General features: G+C 39.9%; 1 protein-coding gene across 1 annotated transcript in view; it reads left to right on the forward strand.

The window, feature by feature from the left end:
• Window positions 1-23,179, forward strand: part of SCARB2 (scavenger receptor class B member 2) — a 79,312-nt gene that overhangs the window by 42,454 nt on the left and 13,679 nt on the right. Inside the window, exons 3-7 of the mRNA XM_061145756.1 lie at window positions 2,403-2,550; window positions 3,821-4,009; window positions 10,266-10,357; window positions 16,393-16,512; window positions 20,472-20,641. Coding sequence (XP_061001739.1) covers window positions 2,403-2,550; window positions 3,821-4,009; window positions 10,266-10,357; window positions 16,393-16,512; window positions 20,472-20,641 — 719 coding nt within the window. The remainder of the gene's footprint in view (window positions 1-2,402; window positions 2,551-3,820; window positions 4,010-10,265; window positions 10,358-16,392; window positions 16,513-20,471; window positions 20,642-23,179) is intronic.

Raw genomic sequence — 23,179 nt, forward strand, 5'->3', positions numbered from 1 at the left:
CCCCATCCCACCCCTCTAGGTCATCACAGAGCTGGGTTTTTGTTTTTTAATTTTATTTATTTATTTTGGTTGTGCTGGGTCTTCGCTGCTACGAGGGCTTTTCTCTGGTTGCAGTAAGCGGGGGCTGCTGTCTAGTTGTTCGCTGGTTTCTCATTGCCGTGGCTTCTCTTGTTTCTAAGTACAGGCTGTAGGCCTGCGAGGCTTCAGTAGTCGTGACTCCTGGCCACTAGAGCACAGGTTCACTAGCTGTGGTGCACGGGCTTGGCTGTTCCAAGGCAGGGAGCAACTTCTGGATCTTCCTTACAGATCAGGGATCAAGCCTGCATCTCCCGCACTGGCAGGTGGATTCTTTACCAACTGAGCCACCAGAGAAACCCCACAGAGCTGTTTTTGATCAATGACTATATTAAGTGATGAAATGATTATATTTGAGGGCCTTCAAAACAGTTTTCAGATTTATATTACAGCATTAAAATTATCCAGATACCCTTTTCCAAGGGGGAGGAAAAAAAAACTTAACTTACAATCTACCTGAGATGTTAAGATTATTTATTTACATTCTAAATGAGGTCATTAAGCAGTTTATGACTGAGTGCCAGAGGCGTGGTATAGAGATGAGAAACCCAGCTTGTGACTGTGGTCAGGAAAGGCCTCTGGAGGAGGTGGTGAGTAACCCCGTTGCCCAATGCCTGTGTCAGAATTATAAATTCTAAATTAGCTCTGTTCAATGGAAATATAATATGAATCACATATGCATTTCAGATTTTTCTAGTAGCCACCTTAGTAGTAGCATTTTTCTAGTAGCATTTTCTAGCAGCATTTTTCTAGTAGCCACATTCAAAAAAGTAAAAAGAAACATGCAATTAATTTTAATAGTATATGTTTATTTTACTCATTCTGAAATAGTGTCATTTTTGAATGGGTAAAAATGTGATATGTATACGCACACACAAACATACACATATACAATTGAGTACTATTCAGCTGTAAAAAAAAAAAAGAACAAAATTTTGTCATTTGCAATAACTTAGATGTACTTAAAGGGCATTATGCTAAGTGAGATAAGTCGGAGCAAGGTAAATTACTGTATGATATCACTTCTATGTGGAATCTGAAAAATACAGCAAAGTAGTGAATATAACAAAAAAGAGGTAGTCTCACAGATATAGAGAACAAACTAGTGGTTACCAGTGGGGCAGGAGCAAGGGCTAGTCTTAAGGGTGGGGTAGTAACAGGTACACACTATTAGGTATAAAATAAGCTACAAGGTTATATTATACAACCCAGGGAATGTAGCCAATACTTTATAATAACTATAAATTAATTTTTAAAATTGTGAATCACTATATTGTAAACCTGTAACTTACACTGCACAGCAACTATACTTCAATTTAAAAATAGAATAAAATAGTATCCCTTCAACATGTAATTGATAGTAAAACACTGAGATATTTTGCATTCCTTTTTTTTTTGGTACTGTTTTTGAAATCTGATTTGTATGTTACCCTTAAAACACATTTCAGTTCCAATTAGCCCCAGTTCAAAGGTTCAGCAGACACAGGCCGACCAGGTAAGACAGCACAGCCCTAGATGGAACAGGAAAAATAGTACGCAGCCATGGGAAAGAAGGAAAAACATGGGCATTTAATGACCATCTTCTGTGGACCAGGCAGGTTCACGACTGGCATGAGGCATTTAATGAACAAGACGTCAGTCCTGTTTTTATGTAAAATTCTGATATTTTGCTCATCATGAATTTTTGGCATTAATTTTGATTTTTTAAATTGCATTAAAATATTATTTATTTTGATTATGGAGTGTTTGGGCCCCTCTTACATTTTGTACCCAAGACAGGTGCATCATTTCCCTCACCCTAATCTCAGGCCTGGCAATAGGCACTTCCTACTAACTGCCAATACCTCATTTGGGGGCACTCTCCTGAACCAGGCTGAACTGGATGTCAAAACCAGGAGTGAACTCCTCTCATTGACTAAGCCTTGGGCATTCATTTTGTTAAATTAATTTTCAGTTGAATTCACCTTAGAAATAAAAAGACACTGGTAGACACATTGAAATGGAAACTGAATCAATGAACTGAAAAGTCTGAAAATGTTTTGGAACCAAACTATAACCTCAGACAGAGTTATTGGCTTTGATTGCCTAGTCAAAGTAACCCCAGATTGCTTTTCCAAATTATGGGGAAAAGAAGGAAAGCAACAGGTTTTTGACTCTCTCTGGGGTCTTATTTCCTTCCCACGTTATAGCTGGAATCTCCAGTATCTGCAGTTTCTCCCAGTATACTGAGAATGTGTGGAAATAACTTTGATGATGAAAGAAATGAAAAGTGTATTACTTAACAAAATGTTGCCTATTTTCAAACAAGATCCTTTTCTTTCTTTTAGGGAACTCAGAAACAAGGACGATATTCAATTTGGAGATAATGGAACAACAATATCTGCTGTGAGCAACAAGGCCTATGTTTTTGAACGAGACAAATCTGTTGGAGACCCGAAAATTGACTTACTTAGAACATTAAATATTCCTGCATTGGTAAGTAGGCATTTTAAATCTCATTATTGTGTATTTTAGAAGAAAGGAAAAAGCTAAGTCCATTACAATTTTACCTTTAGGAGCTATTAAGTTATATATGTGGGTGTAAATATATATATATTTTGAAATATGTATATATTTTAATGCTTTTAGTATGTATATATATATGTGTGTGTATATATATATATATATCCCCTTCCGTTCTTTAAAGTTCATTTTAGACTCTGAGGTCTTTCAAATGTGGTCTTTTCAAATGGTAACAAAGTGCAAATTTTAAGATTTTTTTTTCAGTTTCTTCCTGTGTGTTCAGGATGAGACTTGTGCAAATAAGCATGTCTGTAGGATTTTGGAGGGCAGCTGATCATATTTAAAGTGTTTATTTTCCCTCTTGTTTTGGTTCAGAAACTCTAGCAATAGAATTTGCTTGCTACTTTTTTTTTTAGCTTCTTATTTTGTATTGAGGTACAGCAGGTTAATAGTGTTGTGATAGTTTCAGGTGAACAGTGAAGGGACTCAGCCATACACAGACATGTATCCATTCTCCTCCAAACTCCCCTCCCATCCAGGCTGGCACAATATAACACTGAATAGAGTTCCACACAATAGGTCCTTGTTGGTTATCCATTTTAAATATAGTAGTGTGTACATATTTAGCTTGCTATGATGGATTTTTTTAAATCCTCAAACTATGTATTGACTTTCCCCCACCTCCTTTTAAATAGCAGAGACTGGGCTGTTGAAGACAACCTAGTATGATTTATTGGGCTCTGTTTTTAATGGCAATTGTAGCTAGTAAAATACATGAGGCCCAAGAAACTACTACTCATTCCCTCAGAGGCTCCCATCCTACCTCCTAGGTGACCACTACATATGCGCCTGGACAATTATGGTGGACCCAGGACCTGGAAAGTATTAGACCCCAGATCAAGCCTAGCCCAGCTGCCTAATAGGGCAGTTTATGGGGGCGCCCCCACCCTCTAGCCCTGATCAGGAGGAAGATGGTGCCACCTTGTGGCAAAGATGCCAGTGTGTTGCAAGAGTTGTTCCCTTTCTGCGGTTCCTGGGTTGCAAGTGAGGATCACATTTACAAAATGTACTACTGAGAAAGAAGAGATTTATTCTTCACATTCAGCCAGAGAGGTGCTCACTGGCTGATTTTTCAGCTGTTTGATCTCAACACTTATATTTAGGTCTGCAGCCCCCTTTGCTGAAGGGGCAGTAGGTGGGTGGGGTGCAGACACAGCTGTCTGAATTTGCCTGTGCTCCTCAGACTGCCATGGAATGGACCCAGCTGCCCTTACTCCGGGATCTCATCGAGGCCCTTCTGAAGGCCTATCGGCAGAAGCTCTTTGTGACCCACACGGTGGATGAACTGCTCTGGGGTTACAAAGATGAAATCTTATCCCTCATCAGTGCTTTCAAACACGACATCTCTCCTTATTTTGGCCTGTTTTATGGGGTAAGTCGATTTTTCTTTTCAGAAACTGTGTGTTCAGCTGAAGAGGAGGGCATTCCAAGCCAGATTATATCTTCACTTTGGGTGAATCACTTGTAGAGTATGTGAAAAGTAAGAAAGTGCTTTAGTTGGGGAAGAAAAACTTCTCCCACAATTTCAACATGCTACCATCACTGACTTTGAATGAGTGTGAAAAAATGTATGAAGTGGGGCTGTGCCATCAATCTTTCAAAGTGTCATAAATATGAGTGATCAGTGTCAAATCTTGTTTTGATGGCTTAGAGACTAAACCCATAGATCAGCCTGACAAAGGCAAATGAGAAACTAAATAGGGATGTGATAGTACATTAGGGATGGGAAGTACTTATTATGTTTTCAGACATCTCACTTGTGAAAGATGTTGGATAATTTGAAACTCCATGTGCCCCTCACCTATGATTTATTTAGCTTATAAGTGGAATTTTGCATCATTTCTTTGCAGATTTTATTTACGTTGATTTGCAACCAAAAAAATGTGCTTCCCTGGTAGCTCAGCTGGTAAAGAATCCACCTCCAAGGCAGGAGATCCTGGTTCGATTCCTGGGTCGGGAAGATCCACTGGAGAAGGGATAGGCTACCTACTTTGGTATTCTTGGGCTTCCTTGGTGGCTCAGCTGGTAAAGAATCTGCCTGCAATGGGTTCAGTCCCCGAGTTGGGAAGATCCCCTGGAGAAGGGAAAGGCTACCAACTTCAGTATTCTAGCCTGGAGAATCCCATGGACTGCGTAATCCATGGGGTCGCAAAGAGACGGACACAACTGAGCAAACCAAAAATATCAGCATTCAAGTAATTATTACTTGAAGTATATGTTATTAACTGCCTGAGCTTGAAATAAACTAAAAGTGAAAGTGTTAGTTGCTCATTCCTGTCCAGCTCATGGCAACCCCATGGACTGTAGCCCTCCAGGCTCCTTTGTCCATGGAATTCTCCAGGCAAGAATACTGGAGTGGGTTGCCGTTCTCTTCTCTAGGGGATCTTCCCCACCCAGGGATCGAACCCGCGTGTCTCACATCTGCATTGGCAAGTGGGTTTTTTACTGCTAGTGCCACCTAAAAGCAATTAAAGTCTGTATCCTCCTGCCGCCCCCCCCACCCCAAAAACCTTAAGTAAAATGGATAGTTGAAAGGTTGGCAAATGACAAACTTAAACTCAGGAAGAGAGGGTAGGTTCAGGGCAGGATATGTAATTGTGATTAATTTCCCCATCTTTAAATTTGTGGTTATTCTCTGGCTCTAACTACTTAAGAATATCACCTCACTCTGTAATCTCTTAGCATTTCAGTTGGTAAATGGTGGTAACACAGCCCCTGTACCATCAGGGATATATAACACTTAAAAACAATTCAAACAAAATGGTAAACAACTTTTAGATATTACCTTCACAAGAGGAGGAGGATCCTAGGACTACGGTCCCACCAACCCCAAATCCTTCACTCTGGGCAAGCAGACTGAATCGATGTTCCCTGCAAAGTTCCATCTGACAGGAGGAGCCCAGCTTCCGTGGGACCAGAGGAAGCACTGATTTCTTGTTAAATTGTGACTAATTTCCTGTCTAGAAATAATTTCAGGGAAACTCCCTACAGAGAGATACAAAGGCTACCACCCATCTGCCAAGTAGATTCTGTTCCTCATACTTCAGTACTTCTCTGATAATTTTCGTTGTATAGCTTGCTTTTTGTTTTTACACTGACCTCATCAGACTGAACGACTCACTTTCACTTTTCACTTTCATGCATTGGAGAAGGAAATGGCAACCCACTCCAGTGTTCTTGCCTGGAAAATCCCAGGGATGGGGGAGCCTGGTGGGCTGCCGTCTATGGGGTCACACAGAGTTGGACACAACTGAAGTGACTTAGCAGCAGCAGCAGACTTATGGGGCTTCCCAGGTGTCGCTAGTGGTAAAGAACCCACTTGCCAACGCAGGAGACATAAGAGATGTGGGTTTGATCTCTGGGTCAGGAAGATCCCCTGGAGGAGGGCATGGCAACCTACTCCAGTATTCTTGCCTGGAGAATCCTGTAGACAGAGGAGCCTGGTGGGCTACCGTCCATGGGGTCACAAAGAGGCGGACATGATTGAGGCAACTTAGCATGCATGCATGCCTCTGACTTATAACTAATATCCTTAAATACCTGTTAAAAATGTAACTCACATTTACAGGCTGATTTAAGAAATTGGTACTTTTGCTTTCCCACAGGAAGAATGTGTTGATTTACTTTATTTTTGTTTTGTTTTGTTTTTTTTCTCTGCCTCCACTGTAACCCTACAAAACCCCATTAGTGAAAAAACCCTAGCATTGCTCAGTTGGATTAGTACCTGGCATGCATTTCCCACATTCAGGAAAAAAGCATGAGACATTGACTCAGAGGGTCTGGATCCACGTCCTGACTATTTAGTTTAATAACCAAGGGACTTTTCTGAGCCTCGGTTTCATCATTTGTAACTTGAGACTAAAGGTATCCACACTTCAAAGCTTGTTTGAAATAGCCAAAATGAGAGTCCACAAAAGTGCTTTGCAAACTATAGATTGCAACACACATTTCAGGAACCTGTTTTTTCTTTTCTGTGACTCACTCGGAAAAGAAGACCTTGAATTAGTAATAATATGAATGACTGGTATATGTTTCCATTTCGGAGCCAAATAAACTCTCTCTCCTGTTGTTTTCAAAAGGCAAAGGTGTTTTTTGTTTAATTTTTTATCTGCTCTAGCCAAATACTGACTCTATCTCCGGCAGTACAGAGGTCCACCCTTGGGCTGCCATTCATTCAAGACTGGGACAGACCGTGGGCTTGTGCACTTTGCTGGCACCTACTGCTCTGCACCTGTCTGAGCCTGGCCTCCAGTCTTTCCTTCATCCCAGGGACATCTACCACATTACCCTCTGTTCCCCTAGACCATTCCACCTGCTCCCCTGCGCCTTGTGACTAAAGAAGAAAACCTCAGTTAAGGCCATCGAACATTTTTTTCCTTCAAAGACTTTAACGATGAAACAATCGAATGATTTGGTTGTTTCATCTTTAAATGGCAGGACAGAGTGTGAGAGTAAGTAGGAAGAGATGGTACAGGCAGTGTGTTGACACAGAGCTTCTGAGAGCAAGAGACCTGGCTGAGTGACTCTTAGTTGCATACTGGAAAGCCAGTCAGGATATCCGTACCTGTTGATTTTAAGGTACCTCTGTTTTCCTTGGCATAAAAGAGTTCAAGCACCTCCCAGAGAGTGTGGATTCTTGGATGTGTTATATAAAATGATGGTGGCTGGGAAGTATCTTCGAGAGGTCAGCCAGTCCTACTGCATGGATGCATTATGCATGTATTATGCTAACAGTATGAATGAAGTCTTATTCTCAGAACATTTCTCAACTTCCTGCAGTAATATGTTCCTTGTATCCAACCCACATCCCTACTGCAATTACACAAAACCTATTTATTCCTATTTGTCCTCCAATAACAAACGTTCTAGTGAGTAACAAGGAAGCATTGATATTCTGTGTCTGACTCTTGGGCCACTAACAGTTGGGGAGAACTCTTTGAGTGACTCTGAAATATTTAAATGCTTACCCACTTAGCTTCACCTACATTCAAGTTAGTTGGGGGACTGCAAGAAGTAACACATACGTCTTTTTAAAGTTTGGTAGTTCAGCATTCTTTTGTGTGAATATGCTTCTAAGTTATTGTATGTTCACATTGTTGCTCTCAAAGAGAGGTCCCTTCTCGTATCTTAAAGTCGTATAAAACTTCATATGTGGAACACAATGTGACTATTGTGTACGTGGACAGTGTTGACATACTGACATAGTTGGTGAAATAATATTGTGACAAAAAGAACCCAAGTAGGCAAAAAAAAAAAAAAAAAAAATTGAAAAGAATTCAAAAGGGTATGAATGTTCTTTAAGGCAAATGATTGAATGAAAAAAGAATTCAACCTCACTGAATACAGAAATGCAAAAAGAAATAAGGAACCCTTTTTTTGTTGACCCAATAAGCAAAGTTTAACAAAAGGCATCTGAGGAATGTAAATTGATGTATCTTACTCTTTCCACTGAGTGATCTTGAACAACTTGGTAATATGTTTCAAAAGCTTTAAAAATGTTAATGTTCTCTTATCACTTTTAGTTGGTCTATTTAGAAAATAAAAGCACAGAAAAGTTTTTAGTCATAAAGATATGAATACATTATTCATAATAGCAAAAATTTTTAAACTAGATATTCAGTAATAAGAAAGTGGTTAAATTATTTCCACCTAATATGAAGTCATTAGGTTGTACCTAGGAAGAAGTTTTAATAATACAAGAAATATGTTATATACATAACTAAAGAAATTGTATATATGTATAAAAATTGTGTATAGCCTATGCTATGCATATGTATATTACATATATATATATATATGTATAAGTTCTATAAACAAATTTTCTGTAGAAAAAAGACTGAAAAGAAACAGACCAAAATACTGAAAAAAAGTGTATGTTGCTTCTTGAGGTCCTCCACTTAACTCAAATGTGGTCTAAGCTAAGTGGTTAAACATTTAAATGTTTCAGAGTAACCCCTGCTATTTCCCAGAAACCAAAATTCCATCCCAGGTGAAGAGCTTGTAAGAATGTACAGAGTATCTGTGCCATTAAGAAGTGTAACTTGGGAAGAATATGCAACTCAAGAAAATTTTGGTTGAAGAATGGAATTATATTAATACCACTTTTTTCTATTCAAGTATAGTTAGGTCCTGGCCCTGGATTTATGCTTTTTTATTTTTTAATTGAGATGTAATTCACTTAACATAAAATTCAGCATTGAAAAGTATACAATTCAGTGGCTTTTATTATATTCACATAGTTGTGCAACTGCCTCCACTGTGTAATTCCTGAACATTTTTTATCACCTACCCCAAAACCCACAGACTGTTAGCAGTCTCTTCCATTCCTCATTCCCACCAGTTCCTGGTAACTTGAATATACTGTCTCTCTCTATAGATATGCCTATTGTGGACAGACATATAAATGGAATGGAATCTATATGAAATCATATAAATGATTTCACACCCATGTTGTAGCATATATCAGCACCCCATTCTTTTTCGTGGCCGAGTAATATTCTGTTGTATGGATATACCACACTTTGTTTATCCATTCTTCAGTTGATGTATATTTGATTTATTTATACTTACGGCAATTAAGAATAATGCTGCTATGAACATTTGTGTACAGGTTTTTGTATGACCATTAGATATAAATTTTAGAATAGAATTCTCTTGGGGATATTATAGAAGTGGAATTTTGGAGTTTTATGGCAGCATTATGTATAACTTTTTGACCAGCTGACAAACTGTTTTCCATAGCAACTGCCACATTTTACATTCACACCATCAGTGTAGAAAGGCTCTAGTTTCTCCACATCTTCACCAACACTTGGTCTTTTCCGTTTTTAAAAAATTGTCATCCTCATGGATATGAAATTGTATCTCATCATGGTTTTAATTTGCATTTTTCTAATAACTGATGATATTGAGCATCTTTTCATGTTTTTATTGGTTATTTGGATAATTTCTTTGGAGAAATGTCTCTTCAAATCCTCTGTCCATTATTTAATTGGGCTCATAACTTTTTAAAACCATAAAGTAATAATAGAACCAATATGGGATTTAACAAATAGTCACTCTATTCACTAGTTCTGGTTCAGTCTCATGAGGCATGTAGGTTCCACTGGGGCAGTTTCATAAAGATTAAATGTACTAGTTACTGTATCATTTAGGGTTCTCTAGAAAAACAGAATCAGTAGAGATTTGTATATTTATTGAGGGATTTACATTGGGTTGGCCAGAAAGTTCATTTTGCTTTTCCCCTAGGATGTTATGGAAAAACCCAGATGAACTTCCTGGCAAACCCAGGATTAAGGAATTGGCTTATATGATTGTGGGGGCTGCCAAGTGGCAAGTCTGAAATCTGTGGGACAGGCAGGATTTCTATGCTGTAGTCTTGAGGAGAGAATTCTTTTTCCTCCGGGAAACCTCAGAATTTGCTTTTAAAGCTTTCAGCTGATTAAACGAACCTATGTACATTATCAACAGTAATCTCCTTTACTAAATCTGAACTGATCACATCTACAGTATATAGCAACATCTAGAGTATTGTTTGGCCAAACAACTAGGCACCATAGCCTAGCCAAGTTAACACATAAAATGAACCATCACAGTTATCTTAAATAACCATATTTACTTATTTTCAGAAAAATGGGACTAATGATGGAGACTATGTTTTTCTAACTGGAGAAGACAATTACCTTAACTTTACCAAGATTGTGGAATGGAATGGAAAAACGTAAGTCTAATGGCTTATCAGTATAATTATTTTTTCAATTTTCATTTAAATTGAATGTCCACTTCTGCTTTTTTTTTTAAAAATTGGCACAATCATTTTTGGATAAAAAAATCTATCAATTAAAAATCTATAATTATGTAAAATATCCTATAATATAAATAATATAGTCTAAACATGTAAAATTATTATTTTGTAAATCAGGATTGGGGTAAGGTACTCCATGGATTAAATGCTAATAATCTGTAGGTTTCTCGCGGTTAAAGCATGAATCACAAGCCAGTGAAAAGTTTCACTCTTCCACTTGTTACTCTTTGTTGTTGTTTAGTCGCTCAGTCATGTCCGACTCTTTTGCAGCCCCATGGACTGTCCTCTGTCCATGGGATTTCCCAGGCTATAATACTGGAGTGGGTTGCCATTTCCTCCTCCAAGGGATCTTCCTGACCCAGGGATTGAACCCACATTGAGTGATGTGTGGCTGCTGGGCAGATATTTTTCAAATTGCTGCCTGTTTGGGGGGAAGGAAAGAGATTATTTTTTTAATTTAATTTAGTGATTGTGCATTGTTTGTGTATCTTCTTTTACGATGAAATACATTTCAGTTCAGTGCTATAGAATTTAAAAATTATTTCACATTTATAATTTATAAACAAAGTACCTCCAAAATCAAATTTCTCCAAAAAGGAACTGAGGCAGCTTGCAATTAAGTCACATATGAAGTAAGATAATTTTTTTAGGTCATAGAAATTAGAAATCTTCAAGAAAAAGGAGGCTAATTATTCAGGGACTGTGGTAAGAGGAATTTTCTTCTTCAACATTAAATTTACTTTAAAGCTTCCCAGAAATACAGGCAAGAAAACTGGTGTGGAATATTATCTTTACAATTTTCTATAAAGCAAAAACTGTTTTTAAATTTTTAATTTGTTATAATACATATATCCTGGTACATACACATATATTTACATACACATGTATACACTCATTCCCAAGGATATAAGAACCTTGAAAGAATATAAGAAACTGGCAACCGTGTTGCCTTTGGAGGCATAACTAGATGACTGGATACTGGGCTGAGAGAGAAATTTATTTGTAAACATAATATAGCTGGATTTTGTTTTAAAGCCAATCTGTTGTTTTCTTTTCAGGTTTTTAATAGGAGAGTTTAATCCTTTTATATATGTGTTGTAACTACTGATACAATTACCATATAATGATATATTATTTCATATATTTACACTTATTTCAACATTCTTTTTCACCCTTAGCTTGTTATGTCTATTTTACCCTTAGATTATACTTAATAGTTTTTTTTCCTAACAGAATCTAAAGTTAGCTATTATCTTTCTTCTTCCAATGAAACAATGCCTTTACGCATTTCTTAACACAGCTTTTGTGTTATTCCTCTCTGCAACTTGTTTCACCTTTTTAGGAAGCCAAATATAACTTAAAAGTTCATTATTTTTATAGTAAATTAAAATAGCAATGTATTTTATTAATTTATTAGTACTTTTCTTCTCACATCTTCCCTTTGGGTTTAGTTTTCTTATTGCTGAAGATCATTAGTACAGTGGTTCTCAACCAGCGGCAGTTTTGCTCCCCAGAGGACACTGGGTGATGTCTGGACACGTATCATCACAACTGGAGGTCGCCACTGGCATCTACTGGGTAGAGACCTGGGATGCTGCTAAACATCCCGCAGCGTACAAGACAGTCCCCTACAGAGAATTCCGTCAGTTCAGTTCAGTCGCTCAGTTGTGTCCGACTCTTTGCGACCCCATGACTGCAGCATGCCGGGCCTCCCTGTCCACCACCAACTCCCGGAGTCTACCCAAATTCATGTCCATTGACTCGGTGATGCCATCCAACCATCTCATCCTCTGTCATCCCCTTCTCCTCCTGCCCTCAATCTTTCCTAGCATTAGGGTCTTTTCAAATGAGTCAGCTCTTCGCATCAGGTGGCCAAAGTACTGGAGTTTCAGCTTCAACATCAGTCCTTCCAATGAACACCCAGGACTGATCTCCTTTAGGATGGACTGGTTGGATCTCCCTGCAGTCCAAAGGATTCTTAAGAGTCTTCTCCAACACCACAGTTCAAAAGCGTCAATTCTTCAGCGCTCAGCTTTCTCTATAATCCAGCTCTCACATCCATACATCAGGCTCAAAATGTTACTGGGTTGTTTGTTGTTGTTGAGTTGCAAAGTTGTGTCTGACTTTTTGCAACCCCATGGACTGCAGCACCCCAGGTTTCCCTGTCCTTCATCATTTCCTAGAGTTTACTCAAGCTCATGTCCATTGAGTCATTGATGCTATCCAACCATCTCATCCTCTGTTGTCCCCTTCTCCTGCCTTCAATCTTTCCCAGCATCAGGGTCTTTTCTGGTGAATTGGCTCTTCACATCAGTTGGCCAAAGTGCTGGAGCTTCAACTTCAGCATCATTCCTTCCAATGAATATTCAGGGTAGATTTCCTTTAGGATTGACTGGTTTGATCTCCTTGGCACTCTCAAGAGTCTTCTCCATCACCACAATTCAAAAGCATCAATAATTCTGCATTCTGCCTTCTTTATGGTTCAACTCTCACATCCATACATGACTATTGGAAAAACCGAAACTTGACTATACTAGGTTGGGAAACCCTCTATTAGTAGTTGTTTCAGTAAGGATCTGTGGGTGGTAAACTTTCTTAGACTTTGCATATTTAAAAATATCTTTATTTCACATTAAGTTTTTAATGATTTTAGTTTGGTATAGAATTCTAGTTTGCCAGTTCAAAATTATGAAGATACTACTCCATTTACTTTTGATTATCTTTTTCCTCAACTTTTTTGCAGTTTTCCCACAACATAATCCAAATTTGAATTTATTTTATTTTATTTACTCTGTTCAGCCCTTGGCACATACTTTAAATCTAAGGCCTTCTGTCTTTCTTAAAATTTGGAAAACTTTCAACAATTATCTCTTAAATTATTGCTTCTCTGTTATTCACTCTATTCTCACTACCCTCCCCCAAACTCCCACTAAATGTTTATTGAAGCCTCTTGATATAGTCTCTGTATCTTGATCCTTTCATTTTTAATCTTCCTAAGATTATATCTGTGTAAATTCTTTGAAGTAATGTTTCATATAGTCCGTTCTTTCCAACTATGTACAGTCTAGAGTTTATCCCAATAGAGAGTTTTTCTTTCAGAAACTGTTTCTATTCTGAAGATTTCTACTTTTTATTCTTTGGGTCTCTCTACTCTTACTTTATTCTTCCCTTTTTATTTGTCAGTAGTTTACCGTTCCTTTCGAAGGATGCTGTTCTTTCATTTGTTTCTTTGAGGATACTAAACAGCCTATTTATTAGCCAGATTGTTCAATTACTTTAATTTCTTCAAAAGTGAATTCATCTTATTATTGTTGATTTTGATGCCTATCTCTTAGCATAAGTTGCTTTCATTAAAAAAATGTTAACTTGCGGAATTATTTTCATTGGTAAGTCTGTTATCTATCCATCTGCTCATCCATCCAACTGTCCATCCTTCCTCTCACCTCTTCCTAGATAGCAGGTATGCAGTAGTCCACCCGGTAACCCCCCAAACCAGTATACATGGTGGACCTCCACCTCACAATTATGCAGAGCATGAGAAAGTTAGATACCGTCACCGACTCTAGTGGACATGAGTTTGAGCAAACTCTGGGAGAGAGTGAAGGACAGGGAAGCCTGGTGTGCTGCAGTCCATGGGATTGCAAATAGGTGGACACAACTTAAAGACTGAACAATATCACAGATCTGGCCAAAAAATCAGCAGGCATCTTGGCCCAGGTTCTGGTTATAAGGTGTCTAGGGCTTTCTGCCTCCCTGCAACTCAGCTTTGCTTTCTTCAGCCTCTCTTGCTGAGCAGAAAAAAATCCCTGCCCTAGATCCTGATTTCAAGCCCTTGATGGACCACCTTTAATCCTCACCAACCTCAGAATCTAGACTTGCAGATCTTTCTCTTGGCTTCCATACCTGCAACCCAGTTGGCAGCAGCTTTAGCCTTCTCACTACTTGGCATTTATCACCTTTCATTGTCGAAAAAGATGCTTGTGCTTGAGTAGAGTATAGACCTTTTAAATGTTCCCATTTATGGCTTATCAACCATTGCTCTGTGATTTTACTTGGAAGAGACCCTTAATACATGAATTTAGAATTTCACCTTGACCAGAAGTTGGAAGAATTCCTGTTTTTTGCCCATTCCTTCCTATCTTTTGCATTTTATACCATTATTCAAGGAATTAATTTTTAAAAACCTTCTATCTCAACTGTGCTCTTAGTGAGTATAAAATTGATTCAAAATTAAGCTTTCTTGTGACCAGGAGAAGTCTTCTGTTAATTTTGGATCAGAGAGCTGTTTGGAGGGGAGATAGTTAATGATCTGTTGTGAATATTATCGTCCTGAACATGTCTGTCCAGAGTTCATCTGACTGTGGGCTGGCTGTGAGCATGGCTTTTGTGAATGGCAAATTGGATCACTGCTTAAAGCACGTGGATATTTCTAAACCTTTACAGGAGATCCTTAGTTTTGAAGGAAGGGAAGAAGGATGTCAGAATTGATATTTGGAAATCAGGGCCCTGCTTTTCCCGCTCTTGATCCAATTCCCAACCAACATCACCCTGGTGTCTGCGTGTGAACAAGGTTCTGTGAGTAGCCAGCTCCCAGTTAGGTCTTGAGAAGTCCAGAGCATTTAAAAAAAAAGAAGCCTAGGGACTTTGCTGGTGGTCCAGTGGTTAGGAATCCTCCTTCCAGTACAGGGGCTCTGTGTTTGATCCCTGGTCTGGGAAACTAAGACCCCACATGCCACGGAGCTACTATGCCCGTGCACCACAACTAGAGACCCCACGTGCCACAACAAAGGGTCCTTGCACCACGGCTAAGACCCGACAAAGCCAAAAATACATAAATAGATAAATGCATCTTTAAAATAGATTAATCTCAAAAATATACAAGCAACTCCTGCAGCTCAATTCCAGAAAAATAAATGACCCAATCAAAAAATGGGCCAAAGAACTAAACAGACATTTCTCCAAAGAAGACATACAGATGGCTAACAAACACATGAAAAGATGCTCAACATCACTCATCATCAGAGAAATGCAAATCAAAACCACAATGAGGTACCACTACACGCCAGTTAGGATGGCTGCTATCCAAAAGTCTACAAGCAATAAATGCTGGAGAGGGTGTGGAGAAAAGGGAACCCTCTTACACTGTTGGTGGGAATGCAAACTAGTACACCCACTATGGAGAACAGTGTGGAGATTTCTTAAAAAACTGGAACTAGAACTGCCATATGACCCAGCAATCCCACTTCTGGGCATACACACCGAGGAAACTAGATCTGAAAGAGACACGTGCACCCCAATGTTCATCGCAGCACTGTTTATAATAGCCAGGCCATGGAAGCAACCTAGATGCCCATCAGCAGACGAATGGATAAGGAAGCTGTGGTGCATATACACCATGGAATATTACTCAGCCATTAAAAAGAATTCATTTGAATCAGTTCTAATGAGATGGATGAAACTGGAGCCCATTATACAGAGTGAAAATAAGCCAGAAAGATAAAGACCAATACAGTATACTAACGCATATATTTGGAATTTAGAAAGATGGTAATGATAACCCTATATGCAAGACAGAAAAAGAGACACAGATGTACAGAACAGACTTTTGGACTCTGTGGGAGAAGGCGAGGGTGGGATGTTTCGAGAGAGCAGCATCGAAACATGTATATTATCAAGGTGAAACAGATCACCAGCCCAGGTTGGATGCATGAGACAAGTGCTTGGGCCTGGTGCACTGGGAAGACCCAGAGGGATCGGGTAGAGAGGGAGGTGGGAGGGGGGATCGGGATGGGGAATACATGTAAATCCATGGCTGATTCATGTTAATGTATGGCAAAAACCACTACAATATTGTAAAGTGATTAGCCTCCAACTAATAAAAATAAACGGAAAAAAAAATAGCCTAAAATCCAATGTGACCATCTGGACTCTTTTTTGTTTCCCTGTGACAGGTCGCTTGACTGGTGGACAGCAGATGAGTGCAATATGATCAATGGAACAGATGGAGACTCTTTTCACCCATTAATCACCAAAGATGAAATCCTTTATGTCTTCCCATCTGATTTTTGCAGGTAAGAATTTGAAATGTGAGTTCTTTGACTACAAGGCCGCCAAAAATATGAGGGATGTATATAATTACACTTATTTGGTGAGGATATGTATGCTTAATGAGTGACCAGTGATAACAGCATATTGAGAAACAAGAAAAAAATGTAGCCGTTCACAGACTAGCTGTGTTGGTTTGAATACCAGCTCCACCACGTACAGCTGTATGACCTTGGGAATGTCATTTAACCACTCTGTGCCTCACTGTCCTCATTTGTAAAGTAAGGACAGAAATAGTTGCCTAGCTTGGGAGTTGTTTTGAGGATAAATGAGTTACTTTAATAAAATACTTAGCCCAGGGCCTGTCACACAGTAAATAATATTAGCTCTTCATTATTATGATATCCTCTATCAGGTGTGAAATTTGCTCTGGTCTTCTTCCAGTTGCTGCAGAGAAGATAAAGAAATCATACCATGGTCCATACTTCAGATTTCATAGGTCTTTGCTGAATGCTAAGCTTCCCGTGGAGCGTATCCGCTCACACTTGCCCGCATCTATCCCTCCCTCCCGCCTGCTGTTTCTCTCCAGACACCCAGGATGAAGTCTCCTCCGTAGGAGGAAGGCATCCTATTCCACACCCTGACTCCCATCTCCCTGTCGTTAGCTCTCCTGCTCCGCCTTTCACCATCACACTGCTCAGATGAGTAGCTGATCACACAGCTTCCCTTTCCTCTCCCACGCAGTCCTGCAAGGCTTTTTATGAGACTTCTCCTCAATTGGAGGTCAGCTAGTTACCTTTGACTCTGTGGAGTCTACATTCTCAAGAATGGCTGTTCTTCTGGCTTTCATTTATTGTTGTTTAGTCACCAAGGCGTGTCCATGACCCCATGGACTGCAGCATGCCAGCCTTCCCTGTCCCTCACCATCTCCCAGAGTTTGCCCAAGTTCATGTCTATTGAATAGGAGATGCCATCCAACCATCTTATCCTCTGTTGCCCCCTTCTCCTTCTGCCTTCAATCTTTCCCAGCATCAGAGTCTTTTCCAGTGAGTCGGCTCTTCGCATCAGGTGGCCAAAGTATTGGAGCTTCAGCATCAGTCTCTCCAAAGAGTATTCAGGGTTGATTTCCTTTAGGATTGACTGGTGTGATCTCCTTGCTGTCCAACGGACTCTCCTATCTCATGCAGTTGAGCACCTCCCCAGCCAGCCCTGTCAGAATCACTGTAAATCTCCCTCCTCTCTTGCACTAAATTAGCCGCAAGTTCTATTCATCCTCCTCAGACAGAGCTTTTCTTCCACTCCCCTCTCCGTCCCCAGTCTCTGCACCACAGCACAGACCCTTTCCAGCTCTGGAGCGGCCTATCGGCCACCTTCCAGCCAGCTGTTCTACCTGGTCAGTATTTGTGGAAGGACCAAAGAAAGAACATGTTTGAGTGCAATGAGCAAGACAAGGAAACCTAGGAGGCTAGGAGGAGCTTATTAAAGATTTGCCACAGAGGAAACGTATTCTCATCTGGTACCACCACTTGTGAAGAGCCCCTTGGCAGCGCTTAGTAACGCCAAAGACATCCGACCCCATGGTTTCACACGTCTCTCCAACATGGGTTCCCTGGCCTGGAGAACTTGGGTACCTATGTGAAGGAGACTTACACATCGATTGTAGTTAGGAAAACACTGGAAGTGTTGACAGAAATAATCAATAAATGATCTATAACTGGAATGGAAAAGTTTACTTGAGCCAAACGGAGGACTGTAGCCCAGGAGGCGGTAATTCAGAGAGCACTTGAATTGTATTTCGTCAGACTGCAAAATGCGGGAGGCGTACAAGGCAAAAGCCTCAAGGTTACAGTTAGCTACATGAGTTGTTTATCAAGAAACATAACTGGACCTGTCAAGAAGTAAGGGTGCTTGTTAAACAAGGGTTGGCTGGGATCTGAAATGTTTGCCTAGTTGCAAGGGGAGACCTTGACCCTGAAAAGTTTCAGCTGACCACAGCTAGGAGATACTGTTTTGAGAACAGCTAGTGGTGTCCTTGAGTTTAATGCAGTTCAGAAAGTTCAAGTTTTCACTGATGCAGGAATGTGTCTGAAACCACATCCACAGTGGTCGCCCAATTCCCTCCTGGATGCCTGAATCACAGCTACTCCATTTTGGCTTTTAATTAATGGTTAAAGCATTAATGAAAGCATTAATTAATGGTTAAAGGCTTTCATTAATGGTTAAAGCAGATGTACCAGGCATGTTCGACAGGCCATAAAACAGGCTGTTCTCGTTAGCATAAAGTTTAAGTTAATTCATGTATAAGCCAAAAATCACTCCCCATATCTCAATATGTAAAAATTTCCTCCATCCAAAGCAATCTGAGTGCCTATGAAAAGGAGAACATAAATAAATAAATGGGATCTTTGTATGATAGAATATATAAAAAGTAAAATATAGCAACCAGAGCCATGTACTTTAATGCAAGAAATCTTAAAAATGTTGAAGGAAGAAGCAAATTACAGAAAGACAATATGGTATACTATTATAATAACATTTAGAAATATCAAACAGTGCCACATGTTGTTTATGAGTATGTATGTAGGTAAAATTATAAAGGCCTGGGGACTCCCCTGTGGTCAGTGGCTAAGATGCTGTGCTCCCAATGCAGGGGGCTCTGGTTCGATCCCTGGTCAGGGAACCAGATCCCACATGTCACAACTAAAAGTGCAAAGATCCTGCATGCCGACTTTGACCCGGCACAGCCAAATTAATTAGTTTTTTTTAAAAAGCATAGAGGTCTGCATGGGAATGATAAACCCCAAATTCAGGATAGTGGTTACCTCTGGGGATGCAGAGAAAGATCAGAATCAGGAGTGTTACATAGAGAACTTCAGTTGTAGCCATAAATATACATTTTATTTATCTGAGTGGTGTTTGTTATAAAATGTATTTATTATAATATTTTTCTCTATTTTTCTGTTTGCTTAAAATTTTCACTCAGAAATGCTGCAGGGGTGAGATGTATAGTGGAAGGCAACTCCTACGTTAGTCACAACCCAGTGAGAGATGTGTCCCACCCGTGGTCAGGTGATGAAAAGTGAGGCCCCCCTCAGCCTTCAGACACCCTCAGATGCAGGGATGAAGGCTCTAAGACAATGCATGTGAAAGTGCCTTGGCTGTCACTCAGAGTGAAAGTGAAAGTCCCAGGGACTATACAGTCCATGGAATTCTCCAGGCCAGAATACTGGAGTGGGTAGCCTTTCCCTTCTCCAGGGGATCTTCCCAACCCAGGGATCGAACCCAGGTCTCCTGCACTGCAGGCAGATTCTTTACCAGTTGAGTCACAAGGGAAGTCCAGCTGTCACTCAGGTGCTATGCAGATAACTGGGTGGTTTGTGTCAGAAGGAACCACTGATACTGATTGAAACTCTAAATCTCTGAGGGCAGAATTGATGTTCTACTCTGTTGAAATAAATAAGCAGGGCAAAATATGGAAACTATTTTTACATGGGGGAAATGGGTATCAAAGTACGTGTAATCAAGTATCTAATGGGGCACTTGTCCGGCCTTTGGGAATCTGCGGGGCCCGCCTTTTGTCACCTCCCCTGTTTCTGCTTTGTCTCGGCTTCTCCCTGGCTTCCTTCCTTTGCTTCCGCTTCGTCCACACTGGCATGTGCCCGTGCTGGTCTGGACAGCTCTTCTTTCTTGCCCATTCTAACTCATTTTCTTGGTTTTCTACCACACATTATGTCTTTTTTTTCAGTCTCGTTGGGATGTTAGCACAGTTGCTGCCTCTTAAACATCTTTCACTGAGTCCATCTCCTACTTTTTTATACACTGAGTGGGTTGAGCTCCTCTCTGTCTGTCTTTGGCCTCTTCATTTCCCGTGTATCCCGTAAGCGTTTAGCCGGGTTACACCTGAGAACAGTTGGCTGACTTACTGATGCAGGCAGACCATGCTGATGGGGACCCACGCTGACTTTTTATCCTTGCTTCCAAACAGGTCAGTGTATATAACTTTCAGTGACTTTGAGAGTGTCCAGGGACTGCCTGCCTTGAGGTATAAGGTGCCTGCAGAAATATTAGCCAATACCTCGGACAACGCTGGCTTCTGTATACCTAAAGGAAACTGCCTGGGCTCAGGAGTTTTGAATGTCAGCGTCTGCAAGAACGGTAAGAACTCAGAGAGGGGACACGGGGGTCTGGATGTACGGTTGATGTTCTTCAACAAAGAAGGTTGTCAGCACAATAGAAAGCACAATTCCAACCTCTCGGGAATAATGTTTTGTTAGAGACAGATTCACAGACATAGAAAACAGACTTATGGTTGCCAAGAGGAAGCAGAGGGTATAAATTAAGACCAGCAGATAAAATTACTATATGTAAAATAGATAAAGAACAAGGTCCTACTCTATAGCACAGGGAACTATGTTCAGTATCTTGAATATATATATGTATAACTGAATCATTTTTCTGTACATCAGAAATGAACACAACATTGTAAATTAACTACAGTTTTTAAAAAAGTTTTGTAACATGGCTATAGCATAGTTTTTTTAAAAAGCATTGGCTTTCCTGTAATGCTTTTATTGCTAGGATGCCATGTTGGGTTTTTCCTGGGCAGTAGTTCAGGAGTTGTTTTGGTTTTGTTTTTTGTTTTGAACTGGTCCTGGGCTAGGAGTGGCTGGCGGCTGCCTGTGCTCTGTGGGTCTCCTTGGTATAAGGCACTGCTGGGGAGCTGGACTCCACCGTACCCCGGGTCTCCCGCACATGTGATGGAGCAGGTGCAGTGCAGCTCCAGAGGGGCAGGGCTGTAGCTTAGGAGTCCTTCTTTTTTTCCCTTTGGCTCTTCAATTTAGCACATTTTTGTTTTGTTTTTTAGTTTTTTTGATGGAGTTGATTTACAATGTTGTGTTAGTTTCTGCTGTATAGCAAAGTGAATCAGTTACACATGTACATGTATGCACTCAGATTCTTTTCCCATATACATTTTTACAGAATATTGCGTAGAGTCCCCTGTGCTATGCAGTTTAGGTCCTTACTAGTTATCTATTTTATATATAGTAGTGTGTATGTGTTAATCCAGCCTCCTAATTTATTTCTCCCTCTACCCTTTTCCCCTTTGGTAGCCATAAGATCATTTTCTTCATGTTACACTATTCCTGTTTTGTGAATAAGTTAATTTGTGCCATTTTTTAAGACTCCATATATAAGGGATATCATGTGATGGTTGTCTTTCTCTGACTTACTTCACTCGGTATGACTATCTCTAGGCCCATCCACGTTACTGCAGATGGTATTATTTGATTTTTTTTTTTTTTTTTAATGGCTGAGGATATTCTATTGTAAATATATACCACATCTTTATCTATTCATCTGTTGGTGGCCATTTAAGTTGCTTCCATGCCCTGGTTGTTGTGAATAGTGCTGCTATGAATACTGGGGTGCATGTATCTTTTCCAATTACAGTTTTAATAGAAATAATAGTTCATATTACTAGCGGCTTACTGGTACCAGTCACTGTTATAAGTGCTTCACATATTTACATGCAGTTAATACATGTAAAGTATTAACTGATTTCATGTTCAAAACAAGGCTGAAACAGAAAGTAAAGAATCAGGTAATAGGAAAGTTCATACCTTGGTAATGATTCTCATTACTCTTAAAACTAAGAGTTAATTTTAAGGCAGAGTTAGTTTTAAACCCTGACCACAAAGTTCCCGGTGTTTCTTAAAAACGTCTGAGCTAACCTGCTTCTTTCTGTAAAAGGTGAAATGACCAGCAGTGCAGCTAACAAAGCATTTTCTGCATCACAAGGATACTTTTCACAATCATATGCTGCAAAAATAGCCTTGTTAGACAACCAGTGGCCTCTTTTTATAATTGTGGAAACCAAGGCTCAGAGAAGGAATAGGATTCTTATAAAATCTTTATCTCTGAGCAAATTCCTGCTAGAATTGAGGGTCTTTTCATATTTGTAATGTGATGTTCCTCAGGCTTCAATTCTTTAGTTTCTGTTGAAAAACTTGGTAACCCCTTTCTCTTGATTAAAAACAAAAATTTTTTTTTTTTCTGAGTAATGTGCTGACTTTCACCCCCTTGTCCATGTAGTTTGGAAGTTCCCTTTGGGCTAATCCTCCCTTTCCTTGTCTGTTGAGGTCATGGCTTGTAAGACTGGCCATACATCAGAATGATCTGGAGAATCATTAGAAGCATCTGTCCCAGAACCCACATACTAGGCCCCAGAATCAGTATTTTTTAACGGGATGCAGATGATTCTCATGAAGATGGTACCTGCACGATTAGGAATGACTGTTCTGGGGAGCACACACCCCTACCCGGAGATTAGACCTCTCCTGCAGACTCACGGGGGGCAGTCCTGAAGCAGCACGTGCCTGATCAGCCCATGGTTCTGTGGTTCAAGGCACACATTAGTAACCTTCCGCTTCCTCAAGAAGTTGATGTCAGAACCCACAGAAGGACTCTATTTTGCAACAGACTTCCTGCTTTAGTCCTTTTCCTCTTGCCTCTTCTGTGTTCCCAGATGTCACTAAAATGTTAGCCTCCAGGACTGTCCTCCAGGGTTTTGAATTCCTCAGGGGAACATTTTGGCTAGTGGGATGAGCGAGGGTTCTGGAGTCAGAGGAATCTGGGTTTGAATCCTATTCTGTTCGTTAGCAAATTGGCCATGTTGCTGAAAGAGGGTTCCGG

Source organism: Dama dama, chromosome 6, assembly GCF_033118175.1.
Source record: "Dama dama isolate Ldn47 chromosome 6, ASM3311817v1, whole genome shotgun sequence".
Taxonomy (NCBI): domain Eukaryota; kingdom Metazoa; phylum Chordata; class Mammalia; order Artiodactyla; family Cervidae; genus Dama; species Dama dama.